The sequence below is a fragment of the Hypanus sabinus genome, chromosome 5 (assembly GCF_030144855.1).
Source record: "Hypanus sabinus isolate sHypSab1 chromosome 5, sHypSab1.hap1, whole genome shotgun sequence".
Lineage (NCBI taxonomy): Eukaryota > Metazoa > Chordata > Chondrichthyes > Myliobatiformes > Dasyatidae > Hypanus > Hypanus sabinus.
In genome coordinates, this window is record NC_082710.1 from 86,076,465 (window position 1) to 86,099,571 (window position 23,107).

Here is a 23,107-nt window from a genome sequence, read left to right on the forward strand (position 1 = left end):
AAATTTGTCCTCATCTCTGTTCTAAATGGATATCCCTCAAATCTGAGGCTGTGCACTCTGATCCTAAACTCCCCCATTATAGGAAACTTGCTCTCCACATCAAATCTATCTGGGCCTTTTTCTATTCAATATGTTTCAATGTGATCTGACCTCATTCTTTTAAACACTAGCGAGTACAGGCCCAGAGCCATTCAACATTCCTTTAAATGTTAATTATTTCATTCCTGGGATCATTCTCATGAACCTTCTCTGTGCCTTCTCCAATGTCAGCACATCTTTTCCTAGATAAGGGCCCAAAAACTGCCTTCAACACTCCATGTGGTCTAACCACTGCCTTATAAAGCCTCAGCAATACATCTTTGCTTTTGGATTCTTGTCCTCTCAAAATGACTGCTAACATTACCTTCTTTACCACTGACTCAGCCTGCAATTTAACCTTTAGAGAATCCTGCATAAGGACTCCCAAGTCCCTTTGCGCCTCTGATGTTTTCTCTTCATTTAGAAAACAGTCCACACTTTTATTCCTTCTGCTATATTGTATGACCATGTACTTCCCTGCACTATTCCATCTGCCATTTCTTTGCCCATTCCCTTTTGCAGACATCCTGCTTTGTCAACCCTACCTTACCCTCCAGCTGTCATTTTATCATCTGCAAATTTAGCCACAAAGTTATCAATTCATTAATTAAAATAATTGATTATATAATCTGAAAAGAAATGGTCAGAACACCGACCTATGCAGAGCACCACTAGTCACTGGCAGCCATCCAGAAAAGACTCACTTTATTCCCAGTCATTGCCACCTGCTAGTCAGCCAATCTTCCATCAATTCTTTTAGCTTTCCTGTAATACCATGGACTCTTAACTTGCTAAGTAGCCTCATGTGCAGCACCGTCTCAAAAGCCTTCTGAAAATCCAAATAAACAACTTCCACTGACACTCATTTATGTATCCAGCCTTTTATTTTCTCAAAAAATTTCAATAGATTTGTCAGGTAAGATTATCCCTTTTAGAAAACCATGCTGTCCTTGGGCTATTTTATCAAGTGCCTCCAAGTATCCAGAAACCTCATCCTTAATTATGGATTCTTATATCTTCTGACCACTGAAATCAGGCTAACTGGCTTATATTTTCCTTTTATATTTTCCTTTATTCTGCCTCCCTCCCTTCTTAGACAGAGGAACGATCTTCTTTGCAATTTTCCGTCCTCCAGAACCATTCCAGAATCCAGTGATTCATGGAAGAAAATTACTAATGTCTCCTCAGTCTGTTCAGCCTCATCTTTCAGAATGCTGATGTGTAGTTGATCTGGTCCAGATAACTTACCTACCTTCAGACATTCCGGCTTTCCAACCATCTTCTTCCTAGTAATGGCAGCAGAACTCACTTCTGCCACTTGGCACTCTTGTATTTCTGGCATTTTGCTTGTATCGTCCACAGTGAGGACTGAGGTAAAATACTTATCAAGTTCATCCATCATTTCTTTGACCCCTATTATTAACACTCCAATGTCATTTTCCAGTGGTTCAATATCCACTCTAGTCTCCCTTTTACTCTCTATATAGCTGATTTTTTAATGTTATTGACTAGTTCACTTCCTTATTTCATCTCTTATTCTCTTTATGACTTGTTACTTGCGTTCTTTTGGTTTTTAAAAGCTTCCCAATCCTCTAATTTCTCATTAGTTTTTGCAATATTATATGCCCTCTCTTTTGCTTTGATGCTGTCTTTGATTTCTCTTGTCAGCCGTGGTTGCCTCATCCTCTTTTAAAACACTTCTTTATTTTTGGGATGCATCTTTCCTGTGCCTTTTGAATTTTTCCCAGAGACACCAGCCATTAATGTTCTGCTGTCATCCTTGATAGTGTCCACTTCCAATTAACCTTGACCAGCTCTTCTCTCAAGCCTCTGTAATTCCCTTTACTCCACTGGAAAACCAATACATCCAATTTTTAGCTTCTCCCTCTCAATCTGCAGGGTAAATTCTATTATATTACTATCACTGCTTCCTATTGGTTCCTTTACCTTAAGCTCCCAAATCAAATTTGGGAAATTACATAACATTCAATCCAGAACTTCCATTCCCTTAGTGGGCTCAACCACAATGAGATTGATCTTACTAGTGGGCTAAAACAAGGATGGGTGATCACATTGAAACTGATCAAATATTTAAAAGCCCAGATAAAGTGGTTGTGGAGAGAATGTTTCCTATAGTGGGAGAAGCTAGTGCCAGAGGACAGTTTCAGAATTGAGGGGCATCCATTTAGAACTGAGATGAGGAAAACGTTCCTTAATCAGAGGGTGGTGAATCTATTGAATTCATACCCTTAATGCACAGACCTGTACCCATTACTTCATACAGGCTTTTCTGTTCCTTACCAAGTTGTAATTCAACCTGTCAGTGATCTCTCCACCGCACATCTGTAGAAGTCTGACAAAGTTTTAGACAACATGGATCACTCAGGAAGAAATATTCCGGCAGCAAGAGATTTAAGAATGTTTAAAAACATTTCCTGTACACAAGTGGAAGGAGAACAAATTAATTATTACTCTGGATCTGATGCAGAACGATAAAAACATAAAGGATAAAAAACACAATAATAATCTCAAAATAACACACAATAAATATAAGCAATAGACACAAAATGTTGGTGGAACGCAGCAGGCCAGGCAGCATCTGTAGGAAGAAGTACAGTCAAAGATTCAGGCCGAGACCCTTCGTCAGGACCCGGCCCGGAACGTCAACTGTACTTCTTCCTATAGATGCAGCCTGGCCTGCTGCGTTCCACCAGCGTTTTTGTGTGTTGCTTGAATTTCCAGCATCTGCAGATTTCCTTGTGTTTGCACAATAAATATAAGTACATAATGCAAGAGCTGCTCATGGCCATTCCTGATAAAGATTATGCACGTTTTTATCTTGTTTTATCTGCATATATCCTACAAAAGGCTTGTACATGTTGATAATTTGCAATATAATGGTTACTCTGTTATTTGTATCCTTTAACTCTGACACTAGCATGTCATATGTTTACAATACCCTTCCAAACTGACAGTCAATCTATATGACCTAATAGTTCATATTTGGCCATGATGCTTGAATCCATCTTTGGCAAAACTTTTGGTCCTGATTTTCTTGATTATAGACCATTATCCTTCAATAAAATGGTGATGATACAGAGAATATCTAAAGAAGATGGACGAAGCAGGAGTAATCAAGTCAGCTCCTTATGCTGAGTCTAACATTGAAAGTTATGGCCTGTTTTTAACTCTTTGCCACTTTTGGTAACTTATGTACAGTACAAGGACACCTGGATAACTCTAAATGCGAGTGCCTTTCAATCTGTACATCATTGCTGGGGCCTATTCAGATGTTCATACATCGCTGCCCTCCTTCAAAGGGCTTCTCATTGATGACTTCAGATATCTCTTTTGACTCATCTGGCAGATCGCCACAGCCACTGCACCCTTCCATTTGCTATAGAGATGACTTTTGATAAGTTCTCTACAAATAGTTTTTCAAAGGCAGTATTGTTATCCTGACATTGATTATTGTTGAAAGTTTGGTGTTTGGGACAAAATGCATGCACATTGGTCACTGTACTACTTCTGAACTCCACATCAGCTTTCTCTTAACCAGGTAGGCAGAGTGCCCTATCAGGTAATGTAGAGAGCACACATTAAACTGCTGGACAAATCAGCTGGCATCTACCAATCCAGAATTCAAGCTGACTACAGCAAAAGTAGGATTTAAGGTATTAATTAATTAACATGGAATTTGAAGAATTTTTTATTTTAATTTCAAAAGTAAACTTTATCCATAATACAAGTATGGACAAACAATGCTTTTTGTTTATATTCTTGGTGTAATTTGGTCAATACATTTAGTAGTATTTAGTAAAAGTTTGCATTCCTCAGCACAGACTCAAACTGCACAAGGACTCTCGTCCCTTTGTGCCTCAGTTTTTTTTTATTTTCTCTCAATTTAGAAAGCAGTCAACCCTTACATTTCTCCTACCAGAGTGCATGAACATGCACTTCCTGACCCTCTATTCCATCTGCCATTTCTTTGCCTATTCTCCTAATCTGTCTAAATCCTTCTGTAGCCTCTTTATTTCCTCAAACTTACCTGGCCCTCCACATATCTTCATATCATCTGCAAACTTTGCAGTGAAGCCATCAATTTCATCATCCAAATCATTGACATGTACATAAAAAAAATCTGTCCCAACACAGACCCCTGTGTAATAGCACTAGTCACTAGCAGTCAACCAGAAAAGGTTCCCCTTATTCCCACTCTTTGCATCCTGCCAATCAACCACTGCTTTATCCATGCTAGTATCATGGGCTCATAGATTGGTAAGTAGTCTCATGTGAGGTAGTTTGTCAAAGGTCTTATAAAAGTCCAAGTACACAGCATCGACCAATTCATCTTTGTCTATCCTGCTTGTTGTTTCTTCAAAGAATTCCAACAGATTTTCTTTGAGGCAAGATTTTCTTTTGAGGAAACCACGTGAACTACTGCCTGTTTTATCATATGCCTCCAAGTACCCTGAGACCTCATCCTTGATGATCAACTCCAATGTCTTCCCAACCACTGAGGTCAGATTAATTGGCTTATAGTTTCCTTTCTTCTGCCTTCCTCCCATCTTGAAGAGTGGAGTGACATTTGCAGTTGTCAGCTCTTCTGGAACTATTCAAGAATCTAATGATTCTTGAAAGATCATTACTAATGCGTCCACAACGTTTTCAGCCACCTCTTTCAGAACCCTGGGGTGTACATCATCTGGTCCAGGTAACTTATCTACCTTCAGACCTTTCAGTTTCCCAAGAACCTTCTCTCTAGTTATGGTAAATTCACACACTTCATGACCTCTGACAGCTAGAACTTCCATCATACAGCTAGTGTCTTCCACAGTAAAGACCAATGCAAAATATTTATTCAGTACATCCGTCCTTTAGTTGTTCCCGATTATAACCTCTCCAGCATTGTTTTCCAGCAGTCCAATATCTGCTCTTGCCTCTCTTTTACACTCTATGTATCTAAAGAAATTTTTGGTACTCTCTTTAATATTATTGGCTAGCTTACCTTCGTATTCCATCCTGACCTTCTTAACGACTTTTTTAGTTGAACTCTATCAAATCACCTTTCAAACTCTTTCATTATGAAACCTACTAGATCTATGTATACAAGACCTAAGACTTTGTTTAAAGAAAATGAACATTAAAAAAGCACTCTAACCAAGTTAATATAGTGGATTCCTAATAATCGGGCCTTTAGTTTATCAGGGCAGTTGCTTATTTGGAACAACTCTTAAAGAACAAAAAAAAATCAAGAAATTAGTCGGGATTCCCTTCATTTATTTGGGACACCATGCTGCCTAATTGAGGCAGGAGACTGGTGCTGAACAGTTTCTAAGTAGTATGTGCACATTTAGTGGCCATTAGACAGGACACTCTGCCTAGAGTAAACAGTTTTCAAATGGCATCAATTGTGTGTGTTGTTGTGAAAGAGCAGTGATTATCAAGGTTGATAGGTGGTGAGTAATAAGCAGTAAGACAATTCAGAACTCTTTTGCTTAATGTGATAACATGCATTCAGGCTTGGAGATGCCAAAAATGGCTGGGAGTGAAAATGAAACAATTCACTACTTCAACAAGTTAGGAACAATGAAGAACTTGAAGGTATCGCCAATCATCCTGAATGTTACAACAAAAATTAAGATTTGGAGGATGCAATTGTCAAAAACATTGTATGAAGGCAGTTTATTATCTACACTAGGTGGCTGAATTGATTTTGTTCATTTAATCAATCGAAAGAACACAGCAGTGAACACTATTAGCAACTCTTTATAGTAGTGTGGTGGTTTTGGTAGTGTTCTAATACGTTCTGTTTTCTTTTAACTATGTAACTTCTTACTCAGTTAAACAGTAATTTGTCTATTTTATACCTTTTTAACTATTTCCATGAAACTTCGGCTAATTGGGACAACTGCTTAATTGGACCAAAATGTACTGTTCCCATTTTGTCCCAATGAACCAGAATCCACTGTATTAAGGCATGTAAAAATGTAGCCCTTATCTTTAATAAATCTAAGTGCTAACGAAAATATCATTAGCTGTATCTTTTGCTCTGGAACTAGTTTTGATGATCAACAAGCGTTTGTTTAAGATGGACAGAAGCACAGAACATAATTACTTACGTGGTTTGTAAGTAGCTTCTTATCGTCTGATATGTTTCTACTCCAAAGGCTGCCCTGAACAAGCTGCTGCCACTGATTGTTCAAATCCCTTCGGTGCGTTTGAAGGCTGCATGCGGCTCATTCTGATTGACAACCAAGCAGTGGATCTCATTTCAGTGCAACAAGGTCTAAAGGGAAACTTCACTGACCTACATATAGATCTTTGTGGCATCCAGGACAGGTAATTGTATAGTCCTCTTTGTACCATTTAAAAGTTCACAGATGGTTATCTCCTGTTATGTTATGCACATCTACAGACAAAAGGATACTACTTAAAGATTTCAGTTATTTTTTTACCTGAAATGTCTTACATTTCAGTGTGATTGGAGTTATTTGGTTTCAAATAGTTTTTAAGAAATTAAGCATTAATTTATTGACTTATTTATCACCTTATTAATCACTTTATTTATCTCTGTTTATTTGCTAGCTTATTTATTTATCTAACTAACTGCCTATTTATTTATTAAAAAACTAAAATACAGATGTATGCTTAAGACATAGGAGCAGTATTAGGCTGCTCATCCCCTCAAGTCTGTTCCACCAATCCATTTTGGCTGATTTATTACTTTTCCCAACCCCGATTTATTGTCTTCTCCCCGTAACTATTGATGCCCAGACTAGCCAAGAACCTATCAACCTCCACTTTAAATATACTGTATTTAATGTTGGTCTCCTCAGCCATCTATGGCAAAGAATTCCACAGTTCTGTCTAAAGAAATTTCTTCTTATCTCAGTTTTAAATGAACAGCCCTCTGGTCCTAGTCTCACCGACTATAGGAAACATCTTCTCCACATCCACTCTTCCTGGGCCTTTCAATGTTCGATCAGTTTCAATAAGATCCACCCCTCACTCTTCTAACCTGTCAGAAAAGTATGCAACAGGAGAAAGAATAGAAAATCCACATGCGAACCTATTTGCAATAATCATTTGTTCCCTTTCTTTCAAGCGTGTAATGGGCCTATACTGTGGTGTAATGTTCTATTTAGTTACATCTGCTTGAGAAACGTTATGAGACCATACTTCCATTGGGTTTTGATGGAGAGGTTTTCATGAGCCTCTCTCATTTTTGGGGAGAAACCAGAAACTGAGGTGCTCCTTGGCAGAGTATGTGTTTTAATTTCACGCTCCTTTCGCAAGTGGCAACTGCTTATTTTGGAACAGAGTCCATGGTTCTGGTTTCTCCAACAAGACTTCAAAGTTCAAAGTTTATTTATTATCAAGGTATGTGTACCATATACATCCTTGAGATTCGTCTTTTTGCATGCAGCTTCAAAACAAAGAAACACAATAGAATTCTCAAAAAAAGAACCCACACCACAAAGATAGTCATACATCCACAGTGCAAAGAAGAAAGAACAAATCATACAAACAATAATAAAAACCAACAATTCTACCTACACCTCCCCTAATAAGGTACCTCAGGATCTTGACTGTTACTATGTAGATCTGTTCCTCCTTCCTAAAGTCTACAACATAAGCAAAACTGTCTAATCATTCCTTATAAAACAGTTCAGCCATTCATAATCATACAGCTTACAAATAGGCCACAGGCAATTTACCCATGTGAACCCAGATGTCTATCTGTCCCGATGCCATTTGCATGTATTTGGTCCATAACCCTCTAAAATATATCTGGAAATCTGTCCAATTGTCTTTTAAATGTTGTAATTGTACTACCCATATAGCTTCCTCTGGCAGTTTATTTCATATACATACAGCCCCCTATGTGAAAATGTTGCCCCTTCGGTTCTTCTCAAAAATCTTTACCCACTTTATGCCCTCTAGTTTTAGACATTCCCGCCCTGGAAAAAACACTGTAAGCATATTGATGTCCTCATTATTTTTTGCACCTCTCTGTGAGGTCACCCCTGAGTCTCCTCTGCTCAAAGGGAAAAAAATTCTCAGTCTATCCAACATTTCCTTCTAAAGCATGCCTTCCAGTTCTAGTAATATCTTTATATTAATCCTCTCTGCACCCTTTCCAGAATAACATTACTTCTATAGTTGGGCAAACAGAACTGCATGCAATACTCCAGTGTCATTTCCTAGGTATTAGCCCCATAAATCTCTGAACTGCTTCTGAACTGTAATAATATGAATCCTTAAAGAGTGAGTATGTAATATTCCAATTGATAGGTTCATGGTTAGTCAGGGCATCAAAGGTTATGGGGAGAAGGCAAGGGAAATGGGGCAGATTGGGATAATAAAAATGCCATTATAGAATGGCGGAGCAGATTCAATGGACCAAATGGCATATTTCTGCTCCTATGTCTTATGTTCTAATGTACCTTGCCAGACTTTAATTAAATAAAATGTTACTTCAAAGTCCTGGAAGAACTTAGTATGCCAGGCTGCATCTGTGGTGGGGAAATAAAAGAATATTTCTGGACTGGCCCAATGAAGGGTCATGACCTGGTGCGTCCACTGTCCATTTCCCTCAATAGATGTTCCTTAACTACTAAGTTCCTTCAGCAGACAAGGCAGCATCTTTGAAGAGAAATCAACAGCTGACGCCTTTGTGCATTCTCCCAGATTCATGCATTTTTTGTGTGTCCTAAAATAAGTCCATCCAACATTTGTTGAAAATTCCTCTGCTGAAATACGATGACATTCTTGTAGTTTTGATTATTACTCAATATACCACTGTTTAGCCTTTTGCAAATCATGCATTTGGACACCCACAGCCCACTGTATCTTACAGCCCTACAATCTCATGTCATTTTGATAAAAAGCTCCTTTATAATTTCCCTGCAAAAAATTGACAATTTTACTTTTTCCCACTATATTCTGTATTTACCAGAGTTCTGCCTATTCACAACTTATCCATTTTAGTTTGTGTATTGATAAACTAATCTTTATGAACTAATCTGCACTACTTATCGTTATTACATTGTCTTCACAAGATTTTATATAAAATTTCAGAATTTACTTTACTGTCTTTGTTTCACAAGTTTTAATTAATCTTATAGTTTTATTAACTTTATTACCTTTGATTTTTTTGAGTATCTCTTCATGTGCTCGACCTGAACCTACAAACCTAGGGTATTTTCACTGATGGCAAACAACAGGGAGAGACCAAGAAATAGTTTAGGAACTTACAGAGGGAAACAATATAGAACACTCCATTAAATTGGGCAGAATGGAGACATTGATGGGAAACACAGATATTGTTCCAATGACACAGGATGTAAAACAATGACATAAGAGAAAGGCCCAACCCCGAGCTTTGTTTACTATCAAGGGCATTGTGGGAGCATGGCCTCCTGACACCTACTCACCTGTGTGACTGACATCAATGTCCATTTTGAGCATGCAAAGAGTCAGCAAGATCTGTACACTGCTTTCAGACCAGTTGAGTGTGGTCCTGGGTGAAGACCATAAGCCATAGTATTATGCCATTTAGCCCATCGGCTCCACCATCTGATCTTGGCTGATTTATTTTCCTTCTCAACACCATTTGCCTGCCTTCTCCCCATAACCATTCAAGAACATATCCACTTTTTAAAAGCTATACCCAAATGGCCTCCACAGCCATCAGTGGCAATACATTCCATGGATTCATCACCCTCTGGCTAAAGAAATTCCTCCTCGTCCCTGTTATAAACATATATCTCTCTATTCTGATAATGACAATGAGAGATGAAGCCTGCTGGGTCCAGCATGATCCACCCAATTGAAATAAAGCCTAATCATATTTTATGCGACTATGTGGCAGGATTTCATTGCCTTGAATAAAAGGAGTGTGTCAACCAGTGAAGTTAAACTTAAAGCTTTGCAAACAGTGTAAGTGCATTTACAAGAATGATCCCAGGAAAAAAAAGTTTAATGTAGGAGGAGCATTTGATGGCTCTGGGTCTGTACTTGCTCGAGTTCTGAGGATGTTCTACGAGGCTGTGTTGGCCAGTGCTATCATGTTTACTGTTGTGTGCCGGGTCAGCAGGCTGAGGGTAGCAGACACCAGCAGAATCAACAAACTTATTCGTAAGGCCAGTGATGTTGTGGGGGTGGAACTGGACTCTCTGATGGTGGTGCCTGAAAAGAGGATGCTGTCCAAGTTGCATGCCATCTGGGACAATGACTTCCATCCACTCCATAATGTACTGGTTAGGCACAGGAGTACATTCAGCCAGAGACTCATTCCACCAAGATGTAACACTGAGCGTCATAGGAAGTCATTCCTACCTGTGGCCATCAAACTTTACAACTCCTCCCTCGGAGTGTCAGACACCCTGTGCCAATAGGCTGGTCCTGGACTTATTTCCACTTGGCATGATTAACTTATTTAATTATTTATGGTTTTACATTGCTATATTTCTTCACTATTCTTGGTGTGGCTGTAACAAACCCAATTTCCCTCGGGATCAATAAAGTATGTCTGTCTGTCTATTTAGAAGAATGAGAGGGTATCTCATTAAAAACTATTGAATATTGAAAGGCCTAGATAGAGTGGACATGGAATGGATATTTCCTGTAGTGGGGTGGGGTGTGGGGAGTCCAGGAATGGAGGGCTAGCCTCAGATTAAATGAAGTACCTTCAGACCTTCAGAACAGGGATGAAGAGGAATTGCTTTAGGCTGAGGAATGGTAAATCTGAAATTCATTGCCACAGACAACTGTGGACGCCAAGCCATGGGTATATTTAAAGCGGAGTTTGATATATTCCTGATTAGCCACGGCATCAAAAGTTACGAAGAGAAGGGAGCTGTCTCGGGTTAAGGGGGATAATAAACCAGCCATGATGGGATGTGGTGCAGACTTGATGGGCCAAATGCCCTAATTTTGCTCTTATGTATAATAGTCTTATAATATGAGTAAATCTTGAATAGAGTAGCTGGAGTTCTACAGTAGCCACTTAATTTCCAGTCCTGTGACTAGAATGACCACTTCCCAATCATTGAGCTACAGAATTGAATTATTTCTTACATCCTTCATGTACATGAGAAGTTAAAATCTTTACGTTATGTCTCCATCTAAATGTGCAATATGCAATTTATAGTAATTTATAATAAATAGTATGTACAACAGGACAGTCAATATAACATAGAAATGCAATTGTATCAGTGTGAATTAATCAGTCTAATGTGGTGGTGGAAGAAGCTGTCCCAGAGTCCATTGGTTCTGGCTTTTATGCTGCGGTACCATTTCCTGGATGGTAGCAGCTAGAGCAGTTTGTGGTTGGGGTGACTCAGGTCACCAACGATCCTTCAGGCCCTTTGTACATACCTGTCATTGTAAATGTCCCATATAGTGGGAAGCTCATATCTGCAGATGCGCTGGGCTGTCCTCTTCACTCTCTGCAGAGTCCTGTGATTAAGGGAGGTACAGTTTCCATACCAGGCAGTAATGCAGCCAGTTAGATGCTCTCAATTGTGCCCCTATGGAAAGGTCTTAGAATTTGGGGGGCCATACCGAACTTCTTCAACCGTCTGAAGTGAAAGAGGCATTGTTGTCCTTTTTTTTTACCACACAGCTGGTAAGTACAGACCCTCAGTGATGTGTATGCCAAGGAACTTAAAGCTGTTAAAGCTGTTCACCCTCTCAAACCCAGATCCATTGATGTCAATAGCGGTGAGCCTGTCTCCATCCCTCTTGTAGTCCACAACCAGCTCTTTTTTTTTTGTGGCATTGAGGGAGAAGTTGTTTTCTTGACACCACTGTGTCAGGGTGATGACTTCTTCACTGTAGGCCACCTCATTATTATTTGAGATTAGGCCCATCAATGTAGTGTCATCCGCAAATTTAATTAACAGATTGGAGCTGTGAGTGGCGACACAGTCACGGGTGCAGAGAGTGAAGAGCGGGTTTAGGACACAGCACTGTGGGGCTCCTGTGTTGAAGCTCTTACCTAAAGGTTATCTGGATGCTTTTATTGCAGCAGCATCAGGACATAGATCATTCATTTCCCTCTTCCCCTGGCAGCCTTGTTTCCCCCTTTCCCCTGCAACCATTCCCTTTGACTGTGACTTTAATTAGACATAAGACATAGGAGCATAACTGGGCCATTCAGCTCATCAAGTCTTCTCCACCATGATATCATGGTTGATTTATTATCCCTCTCAACCCCATTTCCTGCCACTTCTCTGTAACTTATAACACCCTTTCTAATCAAAAACCTATCAACACGCTTTATGTGTACACAGTGACTTGACCTCCACAGACATCCATGGCAATGAATTCCACAGATTCACCACCCCCTGGCTAAGGAAATTCCTCTTCAAATCGAAGTCCCTTTGTCAGTGGTGTGTATACTTTTCATAGTCACAACATTCAAGCTGGGTGACGTGGATTTATGACCTTGTTTTTCTCCTGTTAAGTTTAGAACAGTGATGTTTCTTTTGAATGTTCTTGAAAGGCTGGTGATTTATGCATGCAGAACCTGGGGACAGACTTTTTCTGGTACATATCAGCTATGTAATTATACATTTTTGTATATTACACGCACACAGTTGAATTGTGAGAAAAATCTGTTTAAAAATAAATACCTAACATTCATGCAATCCCATATCACATTGAATTGCAACCAACAACTCTGCACAATGCAGTCTTAGTGAAGTATGTTGAATGTTGTTAAATATGCAGACGTAGCTGTTTTACTCCAGAAGATGGTAATAGGGCAGCTGTATTCTTTGAGATTTAATTCAACTCCATTCCTTCAGACCTCGGAGAGCGGACAGAAGAATGGACGCCATGGTATGGGTTGGGTTTTCTGACCCAAAGCTAAGACAAAGGCAGGAGACCGATATATTGTTATACAACCCTGAGCACCACACCACAGGGAGGATGTGGTTACACTAGATAAGGTGCTTTTGAAATTCATGAGTCTCTTCCCAGATTTGAAGGATTTTATGAAGACAGATTGACAAGGCTGGGACTGTTTGTTTAGAACAGAGGTCGGCAACCTGCGGCTCCAGAGCCACATGCGGCTCTTTGATCTCTGTGATGCGGCTCCCCGTGGTTTGTTAGCTTTTGAAATGTAATTCGAAATTTGAAGATTATGGTGATCTTGTACAATATGAAAACTTTGCGGAGACACCGTTTCCTGGCACATCCGAACCGGCTCACAATTAGCTACCGTTCCGACTAAGGGAGATAGCCTACGGGGGTTTGTGAGTACGTGTCTTTTGGAGCATCCGCGCCCACGGGGACGGGTTGAGGGAGGCTTTAAAGCAAGGCTGTTTAGTTCGAATAAAGTTACCTTTGACTGCAGTCTTTATTTTAGCGCTGCGTGTAGCACACCGCTACAACGTGTTTTTTATCGCTATTAATATACATCACAACTGCCAATGCGCGCCAGTGCGCGCTTTCTTTTAATTCTTCGATCCAAGGTAGGCTACCTACGGAGTAACCTTCAACCCAACGTCTTTTTTTCGGAGTTCAAAATGTTTCTGTTGCATGCAGAAATGTAATTTCGTTTTCTCTGCAGGAGTTCATCAATTTCATAAATGCAACACATTATAGTTTGTTTATACATAGCATAAAGGCAAAAAAAACCCGTTGTATGCAGTGTTATTTCATTTTGTGGCTCCCAGTGTTTTCTTTTCTGTGGGAAATGGGTCCATATTGGCTCTTTCAGTGGTAAACGTTGCCGACCCCTGGTTTAGAAGAAAAGAGATCAAGGGTGGGTGGAGCTTGAGAGATTCATACAGGACAATTGGAAATTAGCTATGGTTTTCCTTAGCAGGTAAGTCAATGCCCGAGAACATAAATTTGAGTTATTTGGTATTGGGATTAGAGGGGAATTGGGGAAAATTATTTCAAACAAAGAGTGTTGAGGGTATGGCATTCTTTCTCAGAAAGGATGATGGTGGAATGAAGGTAGAAACAGCTTCTTCTCTGCCATCATATTTCTGAATGGTCAATGAACCAACACATAAGCACTATCTCATAAGTTTCACTTTCCTTTTGCATGATTTATTCAATTTAATTAAGTCATGCAAAAGAAGACATACCTTACTGTAATTTATAATATTTTTTATGTAACGCACTGTTCTGCTGCTGCAAAGCAACCAGTTTGACAACATATGTCAGTGATATTAAACTTAATTCTGATACTGATTCTGAGATTCTCACCACATTTATAAGTAATTAAAACAGAAAATGTTGGAAATATTCAGCAAGTAGATCTAGAGAGAGAAACAGAGTTGATATTTCTGGAGAAGTATATGTTAAAAGTCAACACCTGTCAGCGATAATAAACCTCATTCTGATTCTGTGAATAACCAAAGACAGAGGAGAATAGGAATTGATAGAAAACTACATTAGCAGGCTGTTGCTCTGTGCTGCAAAGTTTTTTAATTCCATGAGGAAAGTTGAAGATGATGAGGAAAGTACAGAGTTTGAGGAAAAAATTAATAGTGATGTGCTGCTTTGTGACAAAAGCTGTTTCACCAGCAAAAGACCAAAATGAAAGAAGCCCATTCTGCTGAGGAAGAGAACTAGAATATAGGATATCATAAGAGAGAGGGGTGACGACATGAAACAATTTGTAAGTGCAGATAGAATATTGAAGACTGTGTGAATGGAGCAGAATGTAATTTCACGTGAGGAAAGCACTGATGATAAATGAGAGCCACTCAACATAAGATATAATGCCACGACAGAAATTTATGTGAATTCAGCAGATGAACCTTCATATCCTTGCCAGTGAAAGTAGAAGAAGCAATGAATTAGCAATGAATCTGTTTTATGGTATTAGCTGAAGGGAAAATATTAGCATTTTTTGAAAACTTTCTGTTCCTTGACAAGTGCTGTGTGTGCTTATACAAAAGTTGTGAAATCTACAAAAGGAGGAGGGCTTGAGAATAAAGAAAATAAAAGACTTCTCATGATCATGTTCAAACTGCCTAAAGATATCTTTAAATTAAATGTCTGTCTTTGGAGTGGTCACTAATGCAGGAAGCATGTCAGTGATTTTGTGCATAGTGAGATCCCACGGGCAACGCCCTGCCATCGGCCAGGTTATTTGATAAACATAGAACACAGAACGGTTCAGCAAAGGAGAAGACACTTTGGCCCACAATATTGTGTCCAACTAATTCAAAATCATGTTTATTGTCATCTGTATAATGCAGGCACAGGAGCAATGAAAATCTTTCAGCAGCATCACAAACACATTTCATCAGTAGGAGCAATCGCAAGAAAAAAACATAATAAATATAAATTAGTTCAATGTTTTGCATGAAAGAAAACAATTAGAATAAAATAAAATATGAAGTCCATTTTAGTGCATAGCGATTAAAGTGGCTATAGTGTTGTGCTTGTTGATTCAAGAACTGAGTGGCTGAAGGGATTAAAATATTGATGTCTAATTACATTAGTTCCTTCTGCCTGTACACAGTTCATATCAAAAAACCATAAGACATAGGAGTAGAATTAGGCTATTTGTCCCATCGAGTCTGGTCTGCCCTCTCATCAGGGCTGACTTATTATCCTTCTCAACCCCATTCTCCTGCCTTCTCTCCATAATGTTTGAAGCCCTTACCAATCAAGAACCTTTCAACTTCTGCTTTAAATAGGCACAGTGACTTGGCCTTCACAGATGCCTGTGACAATGAATTCCACAGATTCACAATCTTCTGGCTGAAAAAATTCCCCCTCATTTCTGTTCTAAAGGGATATCATTCTATTTTGAGGCTGTACTCTCTTGTTCTAGACACCTGAAGTACAGGAAACATCCTCTCCATGTCCACTGCAAATAGGCTTTTCAATATTTGAAAGATATTGCTCCATGCTCTACATATATATGTGCTTATCTAAAAGCTTCTCTAACACCTGTATTGTATATAACTCTACCACCACCACTAGCAGTGCATTCCAGGCACCCACCACTCTGGGTAAAAAAAAAAGTTTGCACTGCCTTGCTAAGCCTGTTCCCATCATATATTCTATGTTCATCTCCTTGTCGTTATCATATCCATGGGTCTGTCCTGGGACCAGCATGTAAATTCCATCTCAAAGAAGACACCATAGTGACTCTACTTTCTTAAAAGTTTGTGTGTGCTGGGCATGTCATACACAGTAAAACTTTGACAAACTTCTATAGATACACAGTGCAGTGTATCTCGCCTGGTTTTATCATGCCAAGGTATGAAAACACCACTGCCCAAGAATGGAAAAGTCTACAAAAATGCTAAGTAGAGCTAGTCCATCATAGGCAATGTCCTCTCCGCCAATGTGCACACTAATGAGTGCCGACACAAGAAAACCTGTATCAACCATCAAGTATCCAGGCCATGCCCTCTTCTTGCTTCTGCCATCAGGCAGGAGGTCCAGGAGCCTCAGATCCCACACCAGCAGGTTCAGGAACAGTTATTACCCATCAACCATCAGCTTCTGAACCGGTGTGGATAACTTCACTCACCTCAAATCAGAACCACTTCCACAACCTACAGACTTAGTTTGAAGGATGCTACAACTCATGTTCTCAGTATTATTTGCCCAATTTGTCTTCTTTTCCACATTGATTGTTTATCAGTCTTTGTTTATGTATAGTTTTTCATAAATTCTATAGTATTTCTTTATTTTTCTGAAAATACCTGCAAGAAAATAGATCTCAGGGTAGTAAATGGTTATTTATACATATTGTATGTACTTTGTAAAAGTTAGTAGAGTTTGTAAAGATAGTTTTTTATAATTATATAAAATGGAAAAGGGTGGCTAAAGTGCATGTAGATATGTTGGAGGGTGAGAAGGGGAAATTGATATTGGGTAATGATGAAATGGCCAAGTCTTTGAATGAGTGTTTTGTGTTGGTCCTCATGTGGAGGACACCACGCCAAAGAGAGATGTTACGGATGCAGTGGGAGGTGAGCACCTCGATACAATACCTATCACTAAAGAGGTAGTGCTGAGCAAACTTGTGGGCCTGAGGATAGACAAGTCTCCTGGTCCTGATGAAATGCATCCTAGGGCACTGAAAGAAATGGCAGAAGTTATAAGAGAGGCTTTGGTGATAATTTACCAAAATTCCCTGGACTTTGGGCAGGTCCCGGCAGATTGGAAGACTGCAAATGTCACGCCACAGTTTAAAAAAAAAGGATGTAGGCAAAAAGACAGGTAACTATAGGCCAGTTAGTTTAACATCTGTAGTTGGGGAAAATGCTTGAAGCAGTCATTAAAGAAGTAATAATGAGGCATCTGGAAAGAAATGGATCCATCAGGCAGATGCAACATGGATTCAGCAAAGGCAGGTCCTCTTTGACAAACTTACTGGAGTTCTTTGAGGATATAATGAGTGCAGTGGATAGAGGGGAACAGATGGATTTTATTTACTTGGATTTCTAGAAAGTGTTTGATAAGGTGCCGCATAAAAGACTTATCCATGAGATAAGGATGCATCGAGTTAGGGGTGATGTATTAGCATGGATAGAGGACTGGTTAACTAAAATAAAGCAGAGAGTTGGGAGACATGGGTGTTACTCTGCTTGGCAATCAGTGGTGAGTGGTAAGCTGGGCCAACAACAGATACATTAACCATTTGGAAGAGGGGACTGAATATAATGTATCTAATTTGCTGATTATAATAAATTGAGTGGAAAAGCAAATTGTGCAGAAGATACAGAAAGTCTGCAGAGAGATATGGATAGGTTAAATGAGTGGGCAAGGTCTGGCAGATGGAGTGCAATGTTGGTAAATGCAAGTTCACCCACTTTGGAATGAGAAATGAAAGAGCAGATTATTATTGAAGTGGTAAAAAATTTCAGCTTGCTGCTGTGCAGAGGGAGTTGGAGCAGGAATCACAAAAGGCTGGCTCCCAGGTGCAGCAGGCTATCAAAAAGACAAATGGAATGTTGGCCTTCATTGCTGGAGGGATTGAATTTAAGAGAAGGGAGGCTATGCTGCAATTGTACAGGGTACTTGTAAGGCCGCGCCTAGAGTACTGCATGCAGTTCTAGTCTCCTTACTTGAGGAAGGATATATTGGCTTTGGAGGTGGTGCGGAGGAGGTTCACCAGGTTGATTTGAGATGAGGGGATTAGACTTGAGTCACCTGGGAATGTACTTGCCGGAATTCAGAGAATGAGAGGAGATCTTATAGAAACATATAAAATTAGAAAAGGGACAGATAAGATAAAGGTAGGAAAGTTGTTTCCAGTGGGAGGTGAGACTAGAACTAGAGGACATAGCCTCAAGATTCGGGGGGGTAGATTTAGGATGGCGATGAGGAGTAACTGCTTTCCTAGAGAGTGATGAATCTGAGGAATTCTCTGCCAAATGGAGCAGTGGAGGCTACCTCAGTAAATATATTTAAGACAAGGTTAGATGGATTTTTGCATAGTAGGGGAATTAAGGGTTATGGAGATACGGCAGGTAGTTGGAGATGAGTCCATGGCTAAATCAGCCGTGATTTTATTGAATGGCGAAACAGGCTCATTGGGCTAGATAGCCTACACCTGCTCCTATTTCGTATGTCCTTATGTTCATAATAAATTTACTTTGACTTTGAACCTGTCCACATGAAGTGCACACTCACTAGGGGTCTCACTGAAGGACAGAACTTCTAAGGTGATACAGTCTGGGTAACAATCAGAAGTGTAAGCATGAACAATGAGTTCCCTTCATGCTGTTGGACTCAATCCATTTGTTAAGGTGAAAATGCAGTGTAAGGAAGAAAAGAGATGCTGAAAACATGAGTCTGCACACTTTGAGGATGTAAATAGAAGAAGAAAATACCTTTAAACCTCGGGATTGTAGTAGATGTTGTTCTACAGAGAGATATAGACATGCTGGTTTGTGAGACATTGAAAGAGTTCATGCAGTATGGCAAGACGAATGAGTTCTTACCCTTGCTTCAAGTTGGTTGGCAGCAAGATTTGATGAGCCTTTGTTTGGTGTACTGTGTATAGTTTCTTTCTGAGTTTCTCCATCACTTTGATATTCTGGATTTCCAACATCTGCAGAAACTCATGTGTTTAGAAATAGAAATATTACTGCCTTGAAGTCTGTGCACAAAGCTTGATTGGGTTAATTATTGGACCAGGAGGATTGTTGACTGAAGGGGATTCTCAGCAGACTTTGGAAGAATGAGTGGTGATGCCTTGAGTCACACAAAAAAAAATGGTAGATGCTGAGAGAGAGAGAAAATCATGAATTGTAACAAAGTGTTCATCCAGTTGCAAAATGATGAGAAGTGACAAAATTACAAAATACCGTAGCAGTTAGCAAGATTTCATTTTTAGCTCCAGGTGTTCCAGGAGTTTGGATTTCAATTCCAGCACTATCTGTGAAGAGTTTGTACATTCTCCCCGTGACCACATGGATTTTCTCTGAATGCTCCACTTTTCTCCCACAGTCCAAAGACATACCAGTTAGTAGGTTAATTTGCCTTTGTAAATTGTCCTGGTGATAAATAAGTGAGTTGCTGTGTGGTGCAGCTTGTTGAGCTAGAAGGGCCTAATCCACTGTATGTATCAATCAATCAATCAACCAATAAATAAATGAATTTACACAGACAATTCTAAATTTATTTTTGAAGGTTGTGAGTCCTCAGGTATTGAATCAGAATCAGACTTTAATCGCCAAGTACCTGTGCACATACAAGGAATTTACTTCTGGCAGATGTTGTCTCTCTGCTCATAACAATAATAATGATAAATATAAATGAAAATATAGATTATACATACAGGTAGTGCAATCCAAGTAATAGTTAGCCCACAGTTAACCGGCAGTTAACTGTTCAGCAAAGTGACCGCAGTACATGAAAGACTGAGATCAATAAACATAGAACAGCACAGATAAAGGTCCTTCAGCATATGAAGTTGTGCTGAACCAATTAAATTATTAATCAAATAACTAAACTAATTTCTTCTGCCTACACAATCTGCCCATAATCTTTCATTTTTCTCGCATTCACATGCCTTTCTGAACATCTCTTAAAAGTTTCTAATGTTTCTGCCTCCACCAACACCCTAGGCAGCGCATACCAGGCACCAACCACTCTCTGTGTTAAATAAAACTTATCCCTCACATCTCCCTTGAAATTACCCCTTCTCACCTTAAATGCATGCCCTGTGGTATTAGACATTTCAACCCTTAGAAAAAGGTATTGGAAACTGTTGCACCCAGCGTATGACCATTGAGAGATAAAGTGGGCCTTATACCTGGGGCTAGCAATGATCTCACTGAAGAGCATGATGTCTCTGAAGACTGAATGACTAGCCTTGTGCCTTTTGGTGTTCTCTCAAAAGGTTTGCAATTTATCATGTCTATGCTTTTACCTTTTTGACTTGACTAATTTACCTATATTTTGGAAGATTATGACTGATCTGATGGATTAAAAATAAATCCATATATCACAAGAAAGACTATTTTCTTAGTGCCTTTAAGAGTGGCTCCCAATATACTTTGCTGCCAACTTAAGTTAATGTGAAAGTGTCAAGATTGACACCCACATACGGGGAAAGTAAAATGGAAATATTTTAATTGAAAATCACAGATTCTTTTGCTGTCACTTGAGTTGATATATTTCTGGTAACATTGGCAACAAGTTCATACCAAAAGGAAGATTGCTGGGAAAACCCAGATGCCAATCTAACTGTTTGCATCATGATCTGATATGGAGGGGGCACGGGACAGGATCAGAAACAACTGCAGGAAGATGTAAACTCAGCCAGCTCCATCATGAGAACTAGCCTCCTTAGTATCGAGGATATCTTCAAAAGGCGATGCCTCAGAAAGGCGGCATCTCTTGTTGAGGACCCAGGACATATTCTCTTCTCATTCTACCATCAAGGAAGAGGTGGTGCAAGAGCCTAAAGACACACACACAATGTTTCTGGAACAGCTTCTTCCCCTCCACCATCAGAATTGTGAATGACCAATGAATCCCTGAACACTACCTCATTACTTATTTCCTTTCTCTTTGTTCTACATATTTATTTATATATCATAATTTTTTGTCTTTTTTATTATTATGTATTGCAATATACTGCTGCTGTAAAACAACAAATTTCATAACATATCAATAGTTCCACTTATTATCAGAGAGTATATACAATATACAACTTAAAATTCTTCTTCATGGACATCTACAAAAACAGAAGAGTGCCCTAAAGAATAAGTGAGAGAAAAAAAATTAGAATTCCAATGCCCTATTACCACCGCCCACCCCCCATGCCCAAGCAGCAGCAAAGCATCAAGCCTCCACCTCCCCACTTATTTTGTCAAAAAGCATCAGCACCCTCCATCCACCCAGCAAGCAAAAGCAAAACACCCAAGAAAGACCATGATTTGCAGTACAACAAAACTAATCAATTCACCGGACAACTCGACATACCGCAAACTCTCCCCCTCCCAATAAAGTGGCACAGAGATGTCTTTCGGTGAGGGGGGAGATATAAACAAAACAACTTGCTGATTGATGGTGTTAAAGTCTGTTATGTCGCTTTTTTTCTGAGTTCTCTGACTTGAGGCTCAGCTACAGACTCGTCCCCAGCAACAAGAGAATGAGAGAGAGTACAATCCAAGTACAGAGCCCCTGGCAGCTGATCCACTGTTCCCAATATCACTCTTTCTCCTGCCACACTTCAGTCTGTGGCAACAGCATAGAATTGGCTCATCCCCAGGACTGCAGAGCCTCAGAACCCTGAGGCCACACTCATCTTCTAGGACACACCTTTAGGATATCAAAAAATGACCAGCTTTTAGCCAGATCTCTGGCTATAAACTTAATTTACATAAGAGTGAACTTTTCGCAATTAATAAAGAAGCACAAGAATTAACATTTTGTGATCTCCCTTTTAAAGTAGTCCATAATCAATTTACTTATCTTGGAATTACAGTCACAAGGAAGATCTCTTTCGTGAAAACTTTGCCAATCTTTCATATACTATAAAACAGAGTCTGGTACAATGGTCACCTCTATCTATGTCTTTGGTAGGTCGTATTAATGTTGTTAAAATGTATGTTCTCCCCAAATTTATATACTTATTTCAATCTATCCCAATTTTTATTGCTAAATCTTTTTTTGATTCCTTAGACTCTATTATTTTGTCATATCTGTGGAAGAATAAGCGCTCTAGAATTAATAAAATCCATCTCCAAAAATCTAAAAAGGAGGGTGGCATGGCTTTATCTAACTTTCGTTTATATTATTGGGCAGCTAATATACGTTGTGCTACCTTCTGGTCTTTCTTCCATGGCCAATCCGAGTGCCCTAATTGGGTGGTGATGGAGTTGAGCTCCACTAAAGAATTATCTATCTCTGCACTTCTTGGCTCTGCACTCCCTAGCAGTCTGTCCAGATTAATAGCTAATCCTCTTGTTAGACACACTTTGCGTATATGGGCTCAGTTTAGGAAATGCTATGGTTTCCATGGTTTTTCTGTTTCTAGCCCTGTCGTACATAATCACCTTTTTTTTACCTACCACGTACGAATCAGCATTCCAGGTTTGGTATAGGAAGGGCATTAGACATTTTGAAGATCTTTTCATTGATAATCGCTTCGCTTCTTTTCAGCAGCTCTCTGTTAAGTTCAATCTGCCCAATGCTCATTTGTTCAGATATCTCCAAATCCGACACTTTATTGCTCCTTTAATTCCTAACTTTCCTGAAATGCCTGCGAAAAATACTATGGACTTATTTCTTTCCATTAATCCACTAGGTAAAGGTTTAATATCAATTATTCGAGATAAATTAGCAGCCTTACGACAGGCCCCTGTGGATAAAATTAAAATGGCATGGGAGTAGGATTTAAATACCTCCTTATCTGATGAGAGCTGGGACTCGATTCTCAAATCGGTTAACTCAACCTCTCTTTGTGCTCGCCATTGCCTTTTACAGTTTAAGATTGTTCATTGAGCCCATATGTCTAAATCTAAACTATCTCGATTCTACCCTGACATTAGTCCGCTCTGTGATAAATGCAAGA

At 39.4% G+C, this 23,107-nt stretch overlaps 1 protein-coding gene across 1 annotated transcript in view; it reads left to right on the forward strand.

The window, feature by feature from the left end:
- The window catches only part of LOC132394274 (contactin-associated protein-like 5), a 1,716,192-nt gene that overhangs the window by 842,228 nt on the left and 850,857 nt on the right, over window positions 1–23,107 (forward strand). The window contains exon 10 of the mRNA XM_059970198.1: window positions 6,249–6,420. Coding sequence (XP_059826181.1) covers window positions 6,249–6,420 — 172 coding nt within the window. The remainder of the gene's footprint in view (window positions 1–6,248; window positions 6,421–23,107) is intronic.